This window comes from Saccoglossus kowalevskii, chromosome 20 (genome assembly GCF_978046115.1).
Source record: "Saccoglossus kowalevskii chromosome 20, keSacKowa6.1, whole genome shotgun sequence".
NCBI lineage: Eukaryota > Metazoa > Hemichordata > Enteropneusta > Harrimaniidae > Saccoglossus > Saccoglossus kowalevskii.
In genome coordinates this window covers 10,971,984-10,994,800 of record NC_140660.1, presented here as the reverse complement: position 1 = coordinate 10,994,800, position 22,817 = coordinate 10,971,984, and the positions used below count along the sequence as shown (strand labels likewise).

Sequence of the window (22,817 nt, the reverse complement as noted above, 5' to 3'; positions counted from 1 at the left end):
TATATAACTTTAAGTTACATGTTTTGTATAATATTTCAATGGTGTCACATTTTTCCACAACGCTTTCAAAAACAGTAACAAACATATTCTTTTTAAAATTTGATTGTTTTTTCATCGTTTGGTATATTAGACGCGTTGTTTAATGCGAATTGTTGTATTTTGTTTATAGCAAGTAATAAATCCATCGTAATACTTGTTGATTTGCGGGTTTCAAGTTCGATTGATATGTTGATTGATATGAGCCTCGTTCGTTTTGAAGTACTATATTAACAGTTGTATGTGTGTTGCCGAACAATAATTATTTTGCAACGAATAATTTGGGTGAAACATTTACACCATTGGCTGTGAGAAAATGACATGTTCAAACAGTATGTTTTCAATGTTGATGAATGATTCAAATTTTATTGTGCATAAATGATGCCTGAAGTTTAAACAAAACTGTCTTTATTGTTATTGACGACGACGCGCAAGGACCATATATTCAATAATGAGCGGAACGCAGTGGAATAATTTTTCCCCATACAGCGTGAGTGCTGTGCAAAAACGTACAAGGACAAGTTTTTATTCTGATCACCATGTTAACAATCAATATATCACTAAATGTCATTATACCTTCGAACGAACGAACGAACGAACCCGTGGACAGTAACGCGTTCAGAAATGTAGCAATCACGAAACTGGGAATTGGAGCACTGAATGGCATTAGGTGCGACTTCCGAATGTGTAATTATAATTAAACTTATTGTGAAACGTGAGATGTTGGTCACTCTTATGCTTGATTAGAGGGAAAACCCACAAGGGAATATTTTCTCCTTAAGGCCCGAACCAGTGACAGAAATTCATAATTGTTTACCAAGAGTGCGTCATTCAAAAATGTTTGTTAATGATCGCCACACCACAAACGTATATAACGCCATCCACTGACTATAAGTGAAAGTGACCTGAGCAAATCAGATAGCGCCACCAAGGGTTGATTGTCACATATAACTTCAGTATGAGACTGACAAATGAACAGCCCCCTCAACCATGCATGTACATAACTACATAGATACCATTTTCTCTATAGTTTGAATCTGCATTGATGCCAGACAACCTAACTACCGATACTCGTAGGTTGTTTTGGGCTCACAACTATACTGAAAGCCAAACTGAGATAATAGAGCAGCGGTTTCATTTATTGGTGAGTTATTATAGTTACTGTGTGGTTTTTGGAAAATAAAACTCGCATCAGGCAAAGCTGCTTTCTCAGCGATAGTTTTGACCTCATATTGAGCGCTATTATTAGACTTGAGTAGCGCCACCATTGGAGCGAAAACAAGGTTTTAGATACATGCGTAAGTGATGTGGTATGTTCTCGCGGTATTTCCTTTTGTGTTTTTTTTCGAAACTCGGGCAAAAATTGTAATGAATTACAACACTGATCTCAAATCAATATACGGTTTAAAATATCATCAACTTTACAGTGATCCTGTGTTCACCTTTAAAATTCAAAACATTAAATTAAACATTTTCTGTTTTGATTAGAACAAAAATATTATTATAATTATAATTTAAAATAAAAATATTATTTCGACACTCATTGGGCGTTGCAGTATTGGCATATATACAGGGGTGGATGAGAAACCACTTTGGCCATTTTTTCGCCGACTTTAATCTAAACCTTTAACCGAAGAAAGCAGTAGTGCCTACCAATCGTAATGTGTTGTTATGATACCACGTTGATGATATCGGTGTACTTGTTTTCAACACCTCTGCTATACTCTTGTTATGAGTATATGTAAAGTTCAAAGAAATCCATAAAAACAGGGTTAGTATTTGAACATTTACCAATGTAATGTCGAAAAAATCTGTACTTTACAGTTTTCGTCCTAACAAATCCTTTGGCAGGGCGAATTTTATTTCGAAATAAACCCCCTAATCATTTTTAAATGTCATATTATTTAACCCATTACACTAGAGGATACTTTGAATTTTATCGTTGATTTTATCGTTTTATTATAAATGTTGTTGTTGTCTATTGCTCGTTGTAATTGTAATAGTATTACGGTTATAATATTAATTATAATATTCAAGGCCTTCTACGTAATTTTAACACTAATCTTCTTTTTTGTTACAATCGTGTCGCCGTTTGACGAGGAATGTGTGTTGGTTACATTGCAGAGAGAGTATGTCAGTAGTCTTGCACAATAGTTCAGTTATGCTGTCCAATTAAGGCAGAGATGCAGTTTACCTGACAGGTATTTTAATTAGTTAATTAGGAAACCAAGATGACCTCCCTTGTCCACAAAACTATATATTTTCGAAAAGCTTATTGTATGAATTTAAAAATTGTGTTAGTAGTTTTTTTATGAAGACTGTAGTTTGAAATATGCATAAAATGTGCTTTTTTGGTCAAAAGTGACTTAAAACAAATTAGCTTCTAAACCACGCCTCTGTTTCCTGTAAAAATTGGTTTATGGGTACATCTGTTTACTATGAAGAAAGTGCCGTCTTGAAAACTATCTACCAGTTGTCAATTTTGCAGGGCGGCAGCTCAAATTTCACTACTTCAAGTTTATGCATAAATTAACACCCAGTTGTTTGTACGATTTTTGGAACACTGTTCAACCAAAAACAATGCCCCGACGGCGTTTTGAAGATAAGCACATTGTCAATCATTTATGAAAATTTCAAAACAAAAGGTCAAAGCGTCTAGGAGCTATTTTTTTAAAGTTCTGGGATGTGCACTAAAAAGAAGCTGAGATAATTGCTAATTTGCATAACAATTCACTCGGTAAGAAGTTTGCTAATGCTCATAATTAAAATGGCTGTAACAGTTCCAAATTTAAATGTATTATCGTTTTGTTAAAAGTTAAATATAGTGCATAATATGGAGATCCCGTCATTTCTAGGTTTCAAAATGTTTGTTTTTTATTATTTATGTACAGCCTTGCCAAACCTTGCTAAGCATTAACAAGAGAGAATGTTTGTACCTGTTATCTATATATTTTAAAATCACTATTCACAATTGTACAACATTGTAACAGTCTATAGCCAAGACTGTTTGGATAATAAATGCAAAGAAAAAAAATTCACTCCTAAGTGCCCACGAACTTGCATCTCTACCTTAATTCATGTTTATTCGGCGATATTTCCACATGGTTGTGATTTCAAGTTTTGATGTTTGGTTTAATGATCATCATACTGTTCCCGGGCAACAACATTTTATATAGTTGGTAACGTCTTATTGAATGGAATTGAATATATTTATGTTACTGCGTTATGTTACAAAATACACTGACAGTTTATAAGAACATAACACCTTGACCAAAAAAAACAAACCTAAAGATCTGCTGAATTTTTTTTCATATTGCCACCCAAACAAAATTCAATACAAAACACAGTCTTACCGCTCATACTATTGAACAATCGGCATGTTCCTTGAAGTGGAAAAAAACATATCCAATCGTGTAGAGAGAAAAAACAAACATAGGTCTGACAGCAATCGACAAAAACAATTGACGAATCAGTGAAAAAGAGATATATAGTACATTATATTATACCAGTATATTGATGGTGTTAATCCATTGATTTGATTGGTCCAAACACAAAATTTGCATATGCAATCCATGGTATATTGGCTGATAATGCATGGCTAAACCAAGTGGCCCTGGAACATGAATTGACTACAGGTTTAATACGGAAATACATAAAACCGGTATTATTTGATTTTTAGGGAAATATAGTGGTTGAATTTTAGAAGAATATTGAAAAAAATACTGAATTAAAAAAACATCTGAAAAGTTATATAACTATAATATTGCTTTTAGTAAATGTTGGGATCCAAGTTGTGAGCGTCGGTCGTTGGGTGATTGTCGTTCGCCACACAAACCTAAACCACCGTCCCTTAACACCGTGAGGTGCCTACACGAACGCCAGAACGCTATGTTCTCAGTGTTGTTACTTTGAGATGGAATGCGAACTTCCAACAAAGAAAACATGATCTTTAAGTACAAGATATAATTGTGGGATTTATTGACATAAAAATGCAAAAAAACTATGAGTCACAGGCAAAAATGTATGCCACCAATAACAACCGGTGTCCGGTAGCGGCAGCTGACAAAATTGCAGTGCACCCGGGTAATTGCCATCTGTTTCAATAAACACGGGACAACGCAGGATTCGACGACGATATATGGTATTGTAATTCTTCACTATGTGTAAATAAATTACATGAGATGATGAAGGTAATTTCGAAAGCTACAGATTTGTGCCGAGTGTACACCAACCACTGTATTAGCGACGGCGTGCAAAGTCTTTCGGCCGGAGTTGAGATAAGGCATATCATGTACGTGTCACAAAATTGATGCGAAAATCCGATCTTACACCATCAAACTTACCCCAGAACAACGACAAAACTTGTCAGTCATACTGTCACAAAACTTTGGTTATACCAAAGATATCCAGGTCAGATGTTGGAACTGAGGTCGCTGTGCCGGTCGCCGTACATGATACACCGCGTCCCGCCGCGTCCCGCCGCGTCCCGCTGAACGTCAAATATCCACAGTTACAAGTAGTATGATGAGTCACAAAACCGGTTTATTTCACAACTGTACTTTCAATGGGCAAATTACAGTCCAAATTGTACAAAAACCGGAATGAAAACGTGGAAAATCCGTTGTTTAAATGATCCAAACTGTACACGACCCTGTATTTCAAATCGCGTTGTGCGTCAGTAAAAGGTCAGAAAGGTCATCCTTTGTTATGCTAATTTGTGTGTTTACGCTGCTCTATTCAACGTGGATATGTTTTTTTTCATGTGGAATAAAAATTAGTTTGTATTCAATTTGAACTGTGTTGCGCATGTAATTTTTGTATGCATTCAGCGTACAACTACATACTATTCTTATAAATATTCATGTTCAAGGGCCATAATCATGATCTTTTAGTAGATGAAAGTACAAGTTTTATCGAATTGTCAATATACTGGTATAATATAATAGCAATAACCCCCGCCGAAGGCGGGTATACCACGAGATATTGCACAATTCACTCCATATATGCACTCGCCTGCGGCTCGTGCATATATGTCGTGAATTGTGCAATATCAAGTGGTATACCCAACTTCGGCGGGGGTTATTGCTTAAATATATCGTGAAATCATGGTATAAATACAATATCTGGAGTACAAGAAAATGATGATTTGTATTTGTTTGTATAAATATAGCGATCTGTGAGAAAATCGTCGTTTTCTAAAAATATCTTACTTATATACCTGGCCATCTACGTGCGATGATATGGTCGAATGAATAACAAAAAAAACGCTTTGTTAACCCACTTTTTCTCACTAGCGAGGCGATCCAAAAAATACTGCTGCCACTTTTCTAGCATATAAAAACTACATTGTATCATATATGGCAGAAAATATCATTTTTTTTCAGACTGTGTTGTTTTAAATAACAGTTTTGCCGGCCTATCGGAAATATGTAATTCTATAGCAGACGTTTGAAATTTGCCATGTGACCTATGTTTCATAACAACTCTCTATGACAAGGGGTTGCGTTGCGTTGCAGATGGTGATATGAGAATGTGAGAACAAAATATATATAGCGTTTTTCCATTCTTGGTCATGCGAGGAGCGTCAAGACAATACCTTTTGAAAAGTGTCACGTTTTTAATGACTAACATGTTTATTTGCATTTTGAAATTGTTTAGTCGATTTCACAATTGGAACCATAACCCGTTGTTCCGGTCGTGCGTTTATTTCTGTAACTCGTATTTTTATTTCTGTAACTCAAAACAACACGGGTTAGTAATCGCCACATTGCTTCATATTCATACGATGAATAACAACAGTTTCAGTTTATGCACATGCAGTTATTCAATTCTCACATATGTTAGTGTCAGGCATTTCTAAATTTAGAGTTTGGCCAGATTTTAGGATTTTTAATTTGTGAGGTTAATTTTTTCTCAAATATTGGCTTTCGTATTGATAGCCAGTACCTATACCACCTACTCTATGAGGAATTTGGTTGAAGGAATTGGCTATACACATGTTCAGTGGTGGCGACACCGGAAATCAAGCTGAAACCCATTGTGTCAGCACAGCATAACTTGCTCCTCAAAATGCAGGAAATAACGTTTCAGAAGGTTTATATTTCAAAATGTTTCGGGGGAACATGCCCAAGGCCTCCCAAATAAGGTAGCACCTTCGGCGCGTGGGATGGTGGGCAGATCTCGCCCACATGGAAAATTACATGCCACCACCGTAATATGCACGACAATACACTGAATTGTGTTTGTGTTTATGCACAGCTATGAATCGAAGCAGTGTCTAAATGTATTTCGAATTTTCGTTGGACTGTTGTAGCATTAGTCATTAATTGCATCTTTGGCGACGTGGCATTTGCAAGTTGATGACCATAAGAGTGGCTGTTATACAGCACGGCTATTCATACGAATAACTATGCAAATTAACAATGATAGAGACAGTGGAATGATACTCAAATCATTTATTCACATTTATGAAACGTAACATGTACAATAAATGCTATGATTATCATAACTTAAATGTATAAATACATATAATCACTCTATGCAGATTAAATGAATAATTAATAGTTTAAACATCAACATAAAAATTACCCTAATAATAATAATGTTATATTGTGAACAATTACCATCTCATATAACAATGTAAACCAGTTACTGTAAAACCATTTATTTTTACTGACATTTAATTTCAAAGCTTTGAGCATATTCAGTGTTTTAGTTTCACGAATTTGTCAAGAGAACAATGAGTTTTATTGTCATTTTACGTTCATGTTAATTTAATTTAGCTGATTTCACTTATCAGCGCAAAATACGAAATTAAGACTCGAGTGAATAATTAATGCATTTACAGTAGTACGTCCAGTGTGAATCTATACCATCATTTCTCACAATATGCAGAATATTCCCTCAGACAGATTATTTTGGTTACGGAATGTAAATCAGATTATTTTTACATCGATGCGGACACATTTTTAGTTATACCCGTGGTTAATTACGTGACAAAATAACCGAATAACTGACTGCTGCTCCACCCGAAGGAATTAAAACGTAAATTTTCAACAATATCTATATGTTTACATGTATTACGTCATTGTTTCACATTTCACCTTTTTTTAGTGTTTATGCCTCACTATTCAAGTTTTTGTGCTAATTATGAGATAAAGATGTTTTGAAATATCGAAGCATTGATACCACGTGACATCTACCTACTCGAGACACAATGAGTGCCTTCCTATGCTAAAAAGAAAACCCGATTAATGTTGCTAATGTTTATACTTTGTTATTATTTGTATTATTCGTGTTTGGTTAAAATACATTGTTTTTTAAAACAGTAATATACATGAAAAATTAGCCACCTAATGGGAAAGTAATATTTTTTTGAAAATGAACTAATTCACCAATGCAAATAAAATTGGTGAGTTGCCTTAAATATAGAATGCTGTTAACGTTGAATATTTCTGTTCTCTAGTTTCTGATCAACTGATTCAGTGATTGTTAAGGTATAAGCGCTGTATTGCCACACATAAATTATTACTCTTCCCAATTTGCATTTATTGTTAAATAATAAAACCTTCAACAAGCGACTTCTTGTTTCATTCTCAGCTCATGAAAGCAATACTATTTAAGGAGTGAATCTAGTTGATTACAGGTTGACCAATATAAAGCATGGTTGAAAAATACTGCGCAAATTATTGGGTTTTTACCCTTGTTTTGAGCTTCATTTTTGTCATGATTATATTGATGTATTTTTTTTGCTTTTTCTATCTAGTATGTATTTTTATAATAAATTTGTTCTGTTTCTTTACCTACATATTTTTGTTTTTGTTTTTGCACATTATCTCTTCCAGCTTGTATAATAGTCAATCCTGCATTTTATGAAATGATAATAGTAAAGAACTTTTTCAAAAACCAACGGTGCGCCTTTAATATTAAAGTATTGAAAAATAAAGCACTACTAAAAGACAAGTGACGGAAATGTGTTGCCTAAACATTATGAAATAAACACCATAACACTAACCAAGAATAATTTACAACAATAATTTGTATGCAAAAATCGGTAGACCCCACTCTATGAATGAGTAGAAATAGGTCATTCGACTTAAAAAGCGGGAATTCCCAGATGATATCACCACCTCGATATTGCAAGTATAGTTCATAGGCCACCTTGGATTCGATGCTTCACAGTAAAACCCGATATCGCGATCTGCATCTTCTACTTTCCATATATATTCGGTAGAGACTGTTCCATTCTTACTGACCTCCGCATCTTCCGCATGCAAATAAATGTCATTCTCATCTGTTCCATTTATGAACCATTGCTGAGAAACCTGGGGATAACCAGTCGACTCACTGAGGCACGCCAACCGCACAGTATCACCGACTTCAACTCCGTTGCCTCCGGGCAGCTGACAATTGGGGCCATACTGGCTCGGTTCTGCGTATATGTATAAATACGCCTCCCTGGACGTAAAGACAACTACGCCCTTTTCATCATATAGCACGTACCAGTAATGACCGCTGTCAAAAGCCGCCGTCGTTGGTGATATGTTTGTAATGCGTAAATTACATTCTGGCAATCCAGCAGAGACGTTTTGTAAAGAATACCGAGTGACGTCGATGATTGGCGATGTCGTATGTAGCTCTTCGTTCGTGCTTATTGCATCTCCGTTTTTCATCCAGTTTAGAGTCCACCCGTCTGCGAACCACGTACTCCAAAGAGCGCAGTTCATGGTCGCCGTATCAGACTTGCCCTGATTTAGGACAATACTTATATTGTAGGGCTCGACGTTCACATCCGCGTGCGTCCATTTGCATACACACGACGTGATAGCAGCATATCTAATGACTACGGACAGCAACACCATATTTCTTTGAACAAATGAAAACCGTTGATGAACTGTGTGATGATGATATTTAGCAGGGTCAATAAACATCCGTTACGTATGTGAGTAACTTCGCCTCAGGTTACAATGAGGTCCGCATGTTATGCTAATGAGGTCGGGCTCCCTAGCACAATATAATAAATAACAGGCGCAATTGAAACGGGGGAGTCGTCACCTGCGCATGCGTGAGATGGCCATAGCGTGTCATTGTTTACAAACAAGCGTCTATCGATGAGCCTTTGGGTTTGTAGCGTGTATTGTTTATCGTCGTTTGGGACTCAATTCTCACGCGTGCGCAGGTGACGACCCACCCACTTTAAGTAATACTTCTAGCTTTCAGGTATTACCTTCAATAATCATCAACACGTCTAATTATCTCCTTCTCTTGGCTTAGGTTACATTATTCAGCGAATTACCACTAAATAAAAACCCTTGGATGCTGAATTGCATGGACGACCTATAATAGTTATAATACACCAAGAACATTATCATTAGCTTTCACAAACAATACAGTTTCGACCACATGCAACAAGGTTCCGTGATTCGCAACATCATATGTAGACTCCACGGGGAGAAGCAAGGTAAATCGCTGCTAACTCCAAACCGCTACCACATTCATGACGATCACACAACGAACATGCACATACTTTACATCATCACAAATTAACAAATATACATCACTATAATTATTAGTATGAAACATATCTGCTCATAAATACTATACAGGGAACGTTTGATGACTCAAGTAAGTTGTGTATTCATGTTGAAAAAAGTTTAGTAGATATCTACCTACTATTTTATCCCCCTTACAGTTCCCCCAGACCAAAATATGTACGACGATTCACAACATTGTGTAACGTAACCGTCGGAGGAGTAAATAAAATAAAATACTGTTCCCTTTCACAAAATTTAACGCAGCATGTAGAACTGCAAACATAATTTGTTGTGTGTGATCTGAACCGTTTTTCAAGAATATTCTTCATGGTGGTTGGGGATTCGCGGTGTTCAGACTTGTCTGAATTTTGTGTGACGTAATCATAGCATAATATCATTGCACGAAGAAAACTATCTATCGTTAAATACATAGGAGGCCACTGACCCTCATTTTTCATTGTCGTCAGGGTTACTGTCATACATTCTGGCAGAAAGCTGACTCCACAGTCGAGTTTAAGGCGCTGATCGAGGTATGAAGCAAGTTCAACTAGATATATCAATGGAACAGAATTACTAACTTTATTCTAAAATTGATAGATTACGTCATCTTATATTAACAATACTATATAGATCTTGAAATGAATAACAATCTTGAATTACATGAACCTTCCAAAGACGAGATAATAAATGTATTTATGTGTAACAAAACGTTATTTTAGGGTTTCCTCTATTGCATGTTTCGGAAAAAGTATCCATTATAACCAGCCCCAGAAATAATACGTTCCCCAGGGTAATTTATTTCAACACCCGTCCGTATATAGTTTAACTAGTTTTACTGTGACGATCGATTGTATAATCCAAAGCAAAGTCTAACACCAGCCAGGTGTCCACGCACCGCCGAAATTATCTGGGTTACCACTTTCATCTTCTCCGGGGAACCAGAATGGAGGTACACTTGCTCTATACTCATCAAGGCGCTGCTTCATTTCAATGATAATATCTTGGTTGGCAGGATCGTTGTATAAATTATTAGTTTCCAGGGGGTCATCTGAAATTTGAAGTAATCAACTTGATTTTAATAACTTTAATAAGTAACAACTGTATTATAAACTCAATAGCAAATAGGGGAGCGCGTAAAGCAGCATACAATTAAGTAGATAGGCAACGTCTTCTAAAATACAAATCAGAATGGGAATTGTTTTGTAACAATACAAATCTGTACAAAAACGCTAATTTTAACGGGCGAATACTGATCACAATACTAACGCTGTGCTGCATGGCGTGGGAAAAGTTCTCGAGATAAGCGTACTGGAAACTGCCATTTAATCATTGAATCTAAAACACCCGACTAACACCGCAATCGACAAACACACACTTCTCCATTTCAATTACCTTTAATGTTGAACAAATATCTATTGTTAACGTTTTCCGTTATCGGTGGTACGTCAGGTGTTGAAGCATCTGGGTTTTCCGCTGGCGTAAACCACTGATCTGTGGGTTGAGGAAGTACAGGGCTTTGGATGAACAACGTAATAGTATGGCAGACAAGTGTATACAAATAAATACACGTGTACGAATCATATGGTTGTGACGTTCCCCATTTAGCGGAATGTCTCTAAAATAACATAACATGATGACATATCTATATATTGTGTAATAATCAAAATCATGTGAGCAGTTTAGAGAAATATATTTTTCCACAATAGATAACAGTTGCCTCATAATCCACATAGAGCCTAATCCAATGATACAATAATAATCAATTATAAATGCATTCTGCAGGTTTCATGACGTGGTTATCAACTTCCTGCTGTTCGTCGCAATACACGCTATAGTCCGTTGACCATATACTTTATCTTTAGCCATGCTCATAGTGAAACACGTAAAACTGTCGTAACGTGCATATGCATTGCGGCCTTTTGGGGAATATTAGAACTTACCAAAATGTTCAATGTCATTCCGAGGGAGTAACATAGGGACGTTAATTGTGACTCCTTCCATATACTTATAGTCGCCCATTCTGAAATCAAAACACATAAATGAATAATTTCAAAGGCTATTAAACAACTATCTGGTGGATACCATCTTTTGTGATTCTGATGAATCTACACACTGAATGAAGCCGAAAGGATAATACCACATGGTTTATCCATTAATGTCCACGATTGAAAAATATCTCACCTCAGTGCAGCACCGTTGGTTACCGGGTGTTCATCGAGATGAAGAAGAATTTCCGAACGTTTGGATGGTTTACCTTTACAGAAGCTGTCCCACTGATTCTTGCCATCAATATCCTCATCTGAAAAATCGCAAACAGGTTTTCTATTTTCATTTTTACCATATTCGAGTTATTTATTTCATCATTATTGTCATTATATTGGATACATGCGGACATTTCATCTGCAAGAGCCAATGACTATTAGTGTTATATAAACGGTGTACATTAAACTGGTGAAAGTCATATATGTTAAAGACATAATGTCTTCCCATTCACACTGGTATGAATCGATACATGTATTTAATATACGGACTTACAAATTTAAAGGTAATACATTGCAAAACGTGATGCCATAATCTAATTTATATGTTATTATACGACCTATTAGCTTCTTTCTATCAGTATGCATTTCCAGAAAAAAATAAATAGATGACCAACAAACCTGGAGTTCCTCCGGCAACTTTCAGCAATGTTGCGAAAATGTCAGTGAAATGGTATAGCCTGCAATGACGAACAGCAATGATTTCTCGGCATGGATTATATAAATAGAGAGGTTCAGCATTTTGATAGTTTTCGGCAGTGCAAATTCATTATCAATGAATATCTACAATTTTGTCCCCCCAAAAGCTTAAAAACAGTGACAATTGCACAAATTGACGTAGATTATTAAGTTACCCTCCAGAAAGTATCACTTACGGGTCTTTCATATGGCCAAATCAATAATACAAAATATCATATTCATCCGTTGGTGATATGAAACATACCACTGATACTTCAATTTTAATTTGATTGTATAAAGGAGTAACATGCATTGTAAAATATTTGGACAGAGCCCTCTCTATTTTATTAATGAAATGAACAAATATTTGAAATTTAATTCAACTGTAAATACTAATTATAACACTAATTATTATAGTTAATATATAATCACTAAATATTTACAACAGTGTCCAGATTAAATTAATGTGCACGTAACATTTGACAGAATTCCGTGGCGGAAGTGACTGACAAAGTGGGTTCATGATTTTTGAAAAAAAATATAATGGTTCAGAAGACAGATAGGCACTACAATACCCACTCATTGTTAACAGTCCCGGATGTTTTCAACATACTGCCGCGAATAAATGCAGGCACTTTAACACCGCCCTCCCACATTGTCGCCTTGTTTCCCCTGTACGGGTAGTTAGAGCCAGCAAACATCTTATCGCCGCCATTCTGTGAATATTAAGTTAGGAATATAGAGATTCAAAACCAATTTGTAGATATCACAAATAGGAATTGCAAAACATAAAGAATTGTGTGCGTATATAATATGTAATATTCAACTTACATCACTGAGAAACACGAAGAGTGTGTCGTCCCACATACCCTTATCTTTTAATGCTTGTGTGATATTACCCACACCTTGGTCCATGGCTGCCATCATTCCTAAGATCGTACAAATTCATAGAATATAGGAACATTACAAGATTGCAAGAAATGCTGCCACAAGTAAAGCGTACATTGCACAAGCGATCCACTGTTAGCGTCAGTAAATTTCGTCCACTGTTCGAGACTCGAATGTATAGATGTTAACGATGATTTTCATTTACGTGTTTCTCTAAGTAAGAACTGTTAACTAAAATTGACATGTAATAGAATACACAAGACTTAGCAAAAACGAACTCATGATAAATGAAAACATACAAGACTGAATAAGTCCATGGCAACTCACATTACTTCCATGTGACGCATGGGAGTAAAAACAAAAAAACACACGAAACACAATATATAACATAGGCCTGAGAAAACAAACCGAACACATGGAAAAAAGCTTGCCTGCAAATGTACGCCTATCTGTATCATCAAGTTGTACAGCTTCTTCGAATCCTTGTGGAGCCTACAGAAAAATAAAATTGCGACACCGAGGTTGATAGCAAAGCTTAATGGTTGCAATTCCGATGGTTTTATTAATAAGTAGGCTGCTGTATGTGATAACAACAATCGAAGTAGCTCGTTCTTAGTGTAAATACTCACTAATAGCGATTTCCCGATGATATTGGTTGATTCTCTGTTCAACTGCGAAATCTCGCGTATTGCGCGAAAGGCACGGACCGCGCGTCTGTCTCAAAGATAGAATGATTCGATTTTGAATTTATGTTTCTTTTATTCATAGCTCAATGTCGTAATGGAGATACGTGAGGGGAGAATATTGTGTTAAGATACCCTTAGCTTTAATCATCATCAAATGTATATAGCACAGTATTAAGCGGGAAAATACACAAAAATACTTTCGCGTTTGTCGAATCCCACGCGATGTTCGGAAGCCACTACGACGCTATGACCTTTGGTTGTCCTGTTTTTTCGTTCGATTTCACGCATAACGCGTGATTCTCGCAGTGAACGGAAAATGGTGTATTGTGTCATGCTTGAAGAAATTATCATATATGTCCTACTTATTTAACAAAATACCAAATGATTAAAATGGTAAAAAAAATTGAAAATTTCGAAGATTTTTAAAAATAGGTTTGCAACTTTCAACTTTGCATGTTTCTTTATGGGGTCCGAGAAACTTCTGATGTTGTAAATCAATGTAAGACATTGCAATTTTATTAGATATACTGTTGAGATGTATTAATAACAGCCACATATGTTCTGGGCGGATTATTTTTTGAAATGTTTTTTTTTTCGAAACGCTGAGTGATATTTAAAAGGCATGTCACATCTACTAAACCGTAGTACTTACCTGAAGAGGGAAGTGTGGCGCCATATACGGAACGTAGAGAAACAGTGGAGATTCCGGGTTGTGGTTCTTAACGATCCTCTCAGCTCTTTCAGAAAATAACATCTGTCAAAATCAACAGTGACGTAATTTGTTATTTCGAATAGATATGATCATGTATACACTATTATTCTCTTTATGTAATGGTATTCATAAACTTAGTTCATAACAAACCATATAATCCATACCGTGTTGTGTGTTCCATTTTCATGCGTGACCAATCCTGTGTTGTCTCGCAAATCGCGTCCTGAGACCCCAACAACGGCTGTAGTACATATGAACAGATTAAACAATTTAATGGTGGTGGTTAAATAGGTGATATACTAATTATTTGTTTAGACAAGCTGGTTAAACCGATAAATTGATGGATTTCGTTTTCTACGATCACCTAGCTCCTATGCGCTTAATAATAGCAAAAATTGGGTTGAAATTTGAAGACGTATTTTTTATTTTATGACGTCAAGTGGTAACATTATGGATGAACACTTATGCACGCTAGTTTATCACATAAGATTAGGTATAAATAAGTACATATTCTCGCGGAAGACATCCGGACATTTTCACTGCCTGGCAACCATCACGGTGAAAACAAAGGCCAAAAACTCTCAAAAACCAGTACTTTGGAATGGTTGTTGAGACTCCCGTGAACAGTGTAACAAGATTATCCCTACGTGTGCAACATATATACATTTGAATTTAGCTATTTACACGGGCATTTCGACCGGCTTTCCACATCAGCTCGTGCAGAGCTAATATGAATACATGGTGCAGTGGATAACGTCTTAGAAACGTGGAACATCTTGTAATGTAGCTGCGCCTCCGAAGATAGCAACACACCACAACTCACCATATACGTATACAGAATTGAGACTTTATAATTGGTGATTATAAAATGGTTCTCATGTATTGTCTTTTAAAATAGCGTTTTCTTTGTTTAATTGTTTTTTTAAATAATTCAAAATGAACAGCATGTACTCTGCAAGTATATCAACAAGCCAGACATTATCCGACACACAACTTACGCGGCCATGTCAGCATATGCGTCTCAAAGTTTGACGTCACTCCTTCATGGCAACCATAGTGCGAATCGAATCCACGCCACATCGGTGTATACTTCCAATCACATGAACCAAGATGCCACCTAAAATACAATTAAAAAAAATGTCATACACAATGTCCAAGTTATACATATTAATAAGCTTTAGCCACATTCAACTCATAGTAAATTCCGAATGTCTATATCATTACAAAACTACACACTTCACCATTGCATTTATCCAAATACACAGGACAATAAGTTGATGCATATTACTTATGTAATACACATCATAACTTTATATCTGCAAATATCATGTAGTGCTAGATGAAATATTGTACAATGACAACGTTATATTTAGTGGGATGGCAGATGACACATAGTAGCTCATATACTGCAAGTTGAATTATTGTAGAATCATTTTGTATGGCAACGTTATATTTAGTGACATGACGGATGACAAATAGAAGCCATACTTATATTTTGATCCTTATGAGAAGAATAGATTACCACGTTTTCGGACCATTTTTAATACATTTAGGTTTATCATTTTAATGAACTCATCAATATTCTAATATATGCACCCGCGCTAGTTATTGTGCAATTACACACAAGTTATATACTTACTTTCCTACAATGTGGTTTGTATAGCCTTGCTCTTTCAGTTTTTCTGCCAGTGTTGTATAGTTACCAGGTAAATAGTAAGGTCGCATTGGTAGCACAACAAAGTGCTGAAATAAAGTAATATACCACCGTCTACTATTACAGTAGTATATTGGCGAAGTAGTATATTCGTTCATTTGTTATCGTCAAACATATGTTGTGCACACCATGAACCCTCTCAACGAAAGTTCTAGCTATCCGATTGTTCTGTACTACAAATTAGTAAGCAAATGGCGATGATCTATCAAGGGCCTTAATTTAAAACATTCTCGTCCAGTCAGCAGCTGTATTTCAAACGCCTTTATTATATTATCAAGTTACATAGCAAGAATGCGAGATTGATTGTCTGACGGTGAGGGCGTTTGTTTTATTTCAAATCATGTTTGTTGATAACGATCCTGCCTTGTCCATACTGGATATTTTAAACAAATATTTGTTTGTACCTTTGCCAATCCTCGGGGGCGGAGCTACGTCACAGACGTTCCACGTTGCTACGACGCGCACCACTGTACATGCATTTTTATGGGCTCTTTGCGCGCTGCTGTGGAACGCAGGTCGAGCCGGTGAAAATTCGAGAAAACAACACAAACTCAACTTTGAAGTAATCCCGAACAACCAAATTTATATATGTTACACACGTAGGGCTAATCTTGTTACACCGTTCAGGGGAATCTCAACAACCATCGCAAAGTACCGTTTTCTGCGAGTTTTTGGTCTTTGTTTTCACCGCGAGGGTTGCCAGGCGGTAGAAAATGTCTGGATGTCCGCCCCTGAGGATATGCCATGATACATACTGAGGGTTGATTATACTTGAAGAAATTTGTCAATTAAATTTATGACAATGATGGGCCTCAATATGTTTATTTATTTGTTGTATAGCAAGTTTGTTTACAGTAAAAGTTTGTTGGTACATATCAACGTATGCGAGCGCATCGACGTACAAAATATTGTGAAATGCAGTTTACAAGTTTATGGCGGTTGGCAGCTTATCAGGAGAATTATTCAATGGTGTGCAATGGAACTTGATATCACCAATGTATCAATGTGCAATTCCTACCAGCCACTGGTAGCATAGTGGTTGTCGCATCAGGCTCATGATCGGTAGACCCAAGTTTAAATCCTACCTTAGGCTGAACATCGAAAGGTCGACCCCTACCCTGGGTGAGTGTGCCGCAGACTTCATGGGAAGGCCAATTCCACTGGCGAATGCAACTTTGGGGTAACGTTCAGGTCCGCAGATGCTTGTGTTCGATAGAGCCTGGTTGACGCCAGAATTAAAATTGTCATTCGATAGGGAGATGGCCACACAGCCCTGTCATGTACTCCCAAATAGGAAATGACTAGCACTTGCAATTTGCACTTACAAAAAAAAGACAGGAGAGACAACAGTGACATTTATTGTCCGGAACTGTCGCCTGGCACACAAACATTTAAAAAATAAATAAATAAAAATAATGTCTAATTCCACTCATCTGTAAAGCAAGTTAATAGTGAGCGTTGATAATTATGTATTGCTTGAACAAATATACAAACAAATACATATACGCAGTTGTAATGTGATTGCCACACTTCTCTAATTTTTTTGTCCAACATTATACCATTCATTAACCATGTTGGCGCCATATCTCTCTATGCAACATTTCGCCGTTTTTTAATTCTGTATTTATATATTTTTCTGTCAATTTTAGCCAAGATGGGAATAATTATTTCTATCGGCTACAACTTATAACAAATCAAAATATATCAAACAAATCAATCTGTGGGTTAAAAACTTGTGGATGTGACAAAGAAAACCTTGAAACTAAAAAGGTTAATGGTGAATATTCAAACAACATGTATGGGTTTTTTAACATATAATATGAAATATCTCGGTAATCCGTTATTGAATATCAAATCATATCATATTAAAATAACATTTCCCAACATTTCTATCACTGAACATCTTAATATCACTACCGTACCTGCATTCCAACTTTAGCAGGATACTTTCCAGTCATAAAGGCTACACGTGACCTGTGAACAAGGAAGTAAACGAAGTGATATAGATGAGAAAATATGACCACAACAATACGAAAGTTGTATACTAGACAATAGAAAGGTATTCGTTGTATCTGAATCGTATTCACAATGGCGGTTAGAAAAAGTGAACTTTTACAGATAAACCGTTGTATTGGATGAATTCAAAGAGATGGCTATTGCATTAAATTATAGATGAATAGCATATCAAAAGTACCAGCAAGTTTTAAATTGTTGGAATATTGCTCTATTAGTATTAACACAAGTCATTGTCAATGACACGTCCCCGTTCCGTTCATATTTGAGTGACATATACATTCAAAGTAGATCATGACCGAAATCTCAGACCACTTTCAGTGGTCTGATCCGAAATGCACCTCCATATGTACAACACATTGTATGATGTGTGTGAAGTGTGGTCTTGATCGGTTCAGGCATGCCTGAGATATGGATGCTGAACTGTATTCAGTTAAAACCCGATTTGGAAAACAAAACAACGTGATTCAAGGTACCATAATGTACAATGTATGCATGAAGTGTGAACTAAATTCACCCATGGTGAATATGTGCAATTTTGACGAATTTTTGACCTTAAAAGGACTGGCCCAAATGCACAGGCATATGTATGATATAATGTATGATGTGTATGTGAAGTTTGAACTTGATCTGTCCAGGCATGTCCGAGATCGATCGAAAACTAAATTCCTTAAAACAAAATGGCCGCCAGTCGGCCATTTTGAACTTGATCCAACGAAAAATTGGTGTGCATAAAGCTTATATTATGTTTAATATATGCACTAAATCTGAACAAAATCCATCCATGCATGACTGAGATCCGGTTCCGGAATTGTGAAAATACGTGATTTTGATGCATTTTCGGCCTTAAAATGGCCTTCATTCAGCTATTGTTAAGCGGATCATGAAACAAATGCACATATGTATTTGTGACATGATGTACCATGGGTGTGTGAAGTTTGAACTTGATCAATCCAAACATGTCTCGGATACGGATCCAGAACTGAATTCATTAAAACAAAACCAGTCGGCCATTTCGAACTTGATGCGGAAAAAAATGACGTGCATCAATGTCTTATTATGTTTAATGTATGTACCAAATTTGAACAAAATCCGTCCATGCATAACTGAGATCCGGGTCCGGAATGGTGATAATGTGCGATTTCAATGCATTTTCGGCCTTAAAGCGGCCGCCATTTGGCTATCGTTAATGAGATCATGAAACAAATGCACATACATATTTGTGACATGATGTACCTTGTGTGTGTGAAGTTTGAACTCGATCAATCCAGGCATGTCTCAGATACGGATCCAGAACTGAATTCTTTAAAACGAAATGACCGCCAGTCGGCCATTTCAAACCCGATCCAACAAAAAATGACGTGCATCAAGGTCCTATTATGTTTAATGTATGTACCAAATTTGAACAAAATCCGTCCATGCATAACAGAGATCCGGGTCTGGAATGGTGAAAATGTGCGATTTTGATGCATTTTCGGTCTTAAAATGGCCGCTGTTCGGCTATCGTTAATCGGATCATGAAAAAAATGTCCATATGTCTCATATAATGTGTGATGTATAAGTGAAGTTTGAACCTAATCGGTCCATGCATGTTCGAGATACAGGGCTAACCATAAGTCCCCGTTTTCGGACTACGTCCGAACGGGGACTAATAACTAAAACTTGGAGTTATGGAGTTCAACTACCCTCCAGAAAATGAAAAAAAAATCAAAAACAAACCAGGAACTTTAGTTTAGGACACATATTGTTGGTGGTGTTGAGAGCGGTCCTGCTCCAAAAATGTCTACGAAGGTATCATTGTATAGTTATATATTTCGACGTTCCGGTACTTCCTTGTAATTCATCAACGTTTTTGATAGAATTGGTTTGGTATTTGTTATATAAGCGTCAATCGTCGCCAATTCAAAATAAAACTATAAGTCATTCAGATTAGACTAAATAACAATAGGACAAAGACTTTCCTTTTTCGTGATCATGACATTCTTTGGTATTTTGGTATCAAAAAACCCGAATACCTCATAAAGAAATGTATTTCCTATGCACCCATAAATAATTTTAATAATAACCGGTACACAAGAATATTACAGAAAAAAGGATAATTTGCTATATTCTCTATACATTTTGCCTTTTATCTGTCTTGAATTATGACTGAAAGAAGCTGAATGAAATTACAAAGTATGTAGTGTGTTCAATAAATCATGTATGAACAATAACTTTAATAAATTTAATTGTAAATACTGCATTTGTTTGTATAAAAAATAAGTTGAAAACGGAAAGTCCTAATCACAGTGTTAATTAAGTCGGTAATCGGCGTGGTATCTGTGCACGTGTATGTTCCATTTCACTATGTATTGGATCTGGCAAGTGATTATACTTTATTGAGACATTACAATGACATAAATTACAATTCTTTACACACGATGCTCATACTTACGGTGTACAAATCGGCTGAGAGTACATATTGTCAAGAATAACACCTTCCCGGGCTAGTGTATTTAGGTTCGGAGTTGGCATAAAATCATTGTGCCACCCAACATCATTCCAACCTTAAAAATGAAATAGCACCATGAAAGTACTAATATGTGTAACGCATTTCACCTTTTTTGGCCTTTTTAAACATATATTTATAGTAACGCAGATTTAAAGGGCGGTGTTTGTCATGCAGCGCGGGCTTAAATTTCATGTAAATATTGTATTTTACATGCGTTTAGTACGTGTAAACATCCCATATTGAGCAGGACGCGATATTATAATCAATACCAACATGCATGTCACACAATTTCAGTAATTAAATAAACAGTTCAACATAATTCAACAATTGGACATAAGTACGGCATTAGTTAACTCACCGGCATCATCAATTACTACGACCACAATGTGAGGTTGCTTTCCTTCGATATTACACGAATCATCATCATCATCGTCATCATCATCATCATCATCATCATCATCATCATCATCATCATCATCATCATCTTCATCATCATCATCATCATCATCATCATCATCATCATCATCATCATCATCATCATCATCATCATCATCATCATCATCATCATCATCATCATCATCATCATCATCATCAGATATGTCATTCCTTTCTGTAAACAATAATATACTAATAAATGAATAGTAGTGAGATAGCTGTTACAAAAATAGTATAGATAGTATTCATCCAATTACCATATTATCCCAATATCCACTCATCCATGATATGTTTTTATTATAAATAATATATGTATTCTGAACAGTAGTTGGTGTATTACATCATTTATGATAATGCACTAAGCACATTGCTGCTGAATAGTTACTACATAACGTGTTAATAGTACTTCATTCAATGCAGTATAATTTACGAATAGCACTTTCAGATTTAATTGCCCATCTTCCCAATAGAGGGAGACAATTTGACTGTGTCACTGTGTTGATTGTGATGATTATGTGGGGGTGTCAAGGTAAGGTTTTAACAGTTCAGCATGCTGTAGCAGCTAAGTGTTGATCATTTGATTTCTTTATCAAAATCAGAGAGGGTGTGGCAATAACATCAATGTTATTTTAAACTAAATCTCAATACCTGTTGTGACATCTTCTCTCTTCAATACACCTACAGTGGTAAACAGTTATAAATACGAGAGCAGTATGTCAAATTCATGGTCATCAAATTTATTGCTACATATACATGAATCGTTTCAAGATGTACATTTGACGTAATACCCACTTTTACGCAAATGAATACAATTTTTGGTTTTGTCTTTTGCCAATAAAATGATATTAATATAAGATATTTGTTTTCATACATGACTGTATTATAAATAAATGATATCTACCTGTTTTAGTCATTCCATTGAAGTTTTTCATGTCGCCCAGTGTTTTACCATCGACTGAAAATTGAATATTTTATGACATGATATGACTAGCATTATCGGTATCATTGTGATAAACTTATCTCCAATTTCAATGAAATTAATTGCTCAACGCAACCGCTACTCACCAGAAGCAGAAATCCGTCAGAATAATGATGCAAATCATTGCAATCAGAACCAATAAACTACACTTTTTCTTGCAATACCCATTCTCAAAAGCACTTCCAATGAATTCACGTTTTGTAGCATCGTCCCATTTCTCAGGCTTTTCCTGTAACAAAAATATAGTTAATGATTAATACCCTGAAGATAAAATGATTTACATACATTTAGTCTTCTATACAAACTAGTGCATTTACATCAGAATAAAAGAGTAGACATACTGATTTGTTTAAGTGACTCACCTGCATCTTCTCGAGGTACACTAGAGAGCTTCAGAAGATGAGTACTTGTATGTGGTTCTTGTAAATAAACCTGTAATGAGTACTGTAATGTTATATATTACACTAAGATTTGTTTATGAATATATAAATTCATTGACAAGCGGGTTTTACAAAGTACATTGGTTTTGCTAATGTGGCGATTACTCGTATGCGATTTCTTCAAACACCATTTAGACGTTTAATCAATCACAGTTGTATTTACATTTGAATGG

General features: G+C 35.9%; 1 protein-coding gene across 1 annotated transcript; it reads right to left on the bottom strand.

Moving 5' to 3' along the window:
* Nucleotides 1-10,438: 10,438 nt before the first annotated feature.
* LOC100374639 (arylsulfatase B-like) lies at nucleotides 10,439-22,572 on the bottom strand. Its single transcript, XM_085494368.1, has 14 exons — nucleotides 22,567-22,572; nucleotides 22,291-22,433; nucleotides 18,209-18,260; nucleotides 16,212-16,315; nucleotides 15,571-15,689; nucleotides 14,737-14,813; nucleotides 14,513-14,614; nucleotides 13,606-13,666; nucleotides 13,118-13,215; nucleotides 12,900-13,002; nucleotides 11,751-11,868; nucleotides 11,510-11,589; nucleotides 10,962-11,060; nucleotides 10,439-10,617 (listed from the first exon to the last, which is right to left on the bottom strand). Exons 1-14 carry the CDS (start codon nucleotides 22,570-22,572, stop codon nucleotides 10,439-10,441), a joined length of 1,341 nt encoding a protein of 446 aa, XP_085350494.1.
* Between the last annotated feature and the right edge of the window lie 245 nt (nucleotides 22,573-22,817).

Coding starts and splice junctions, on each gene's coding strand:
- LOC100374639 (XM_085494368.1), bottom strand. Junction 13,003..13,117: donor TCTTCGTGTTTCTCAGTGAT/GTAAGTTGAATA, acceptor TAATATTCACAG/AATGGCGGCGATAAGATGTT. Junction 11,061..11,509: donor GAATGACATTGAACATTTTG/GTAAGTTCTAAT, acceptor CTCAACCCACAG/ATCAGTGGTTTACGCCAGCG.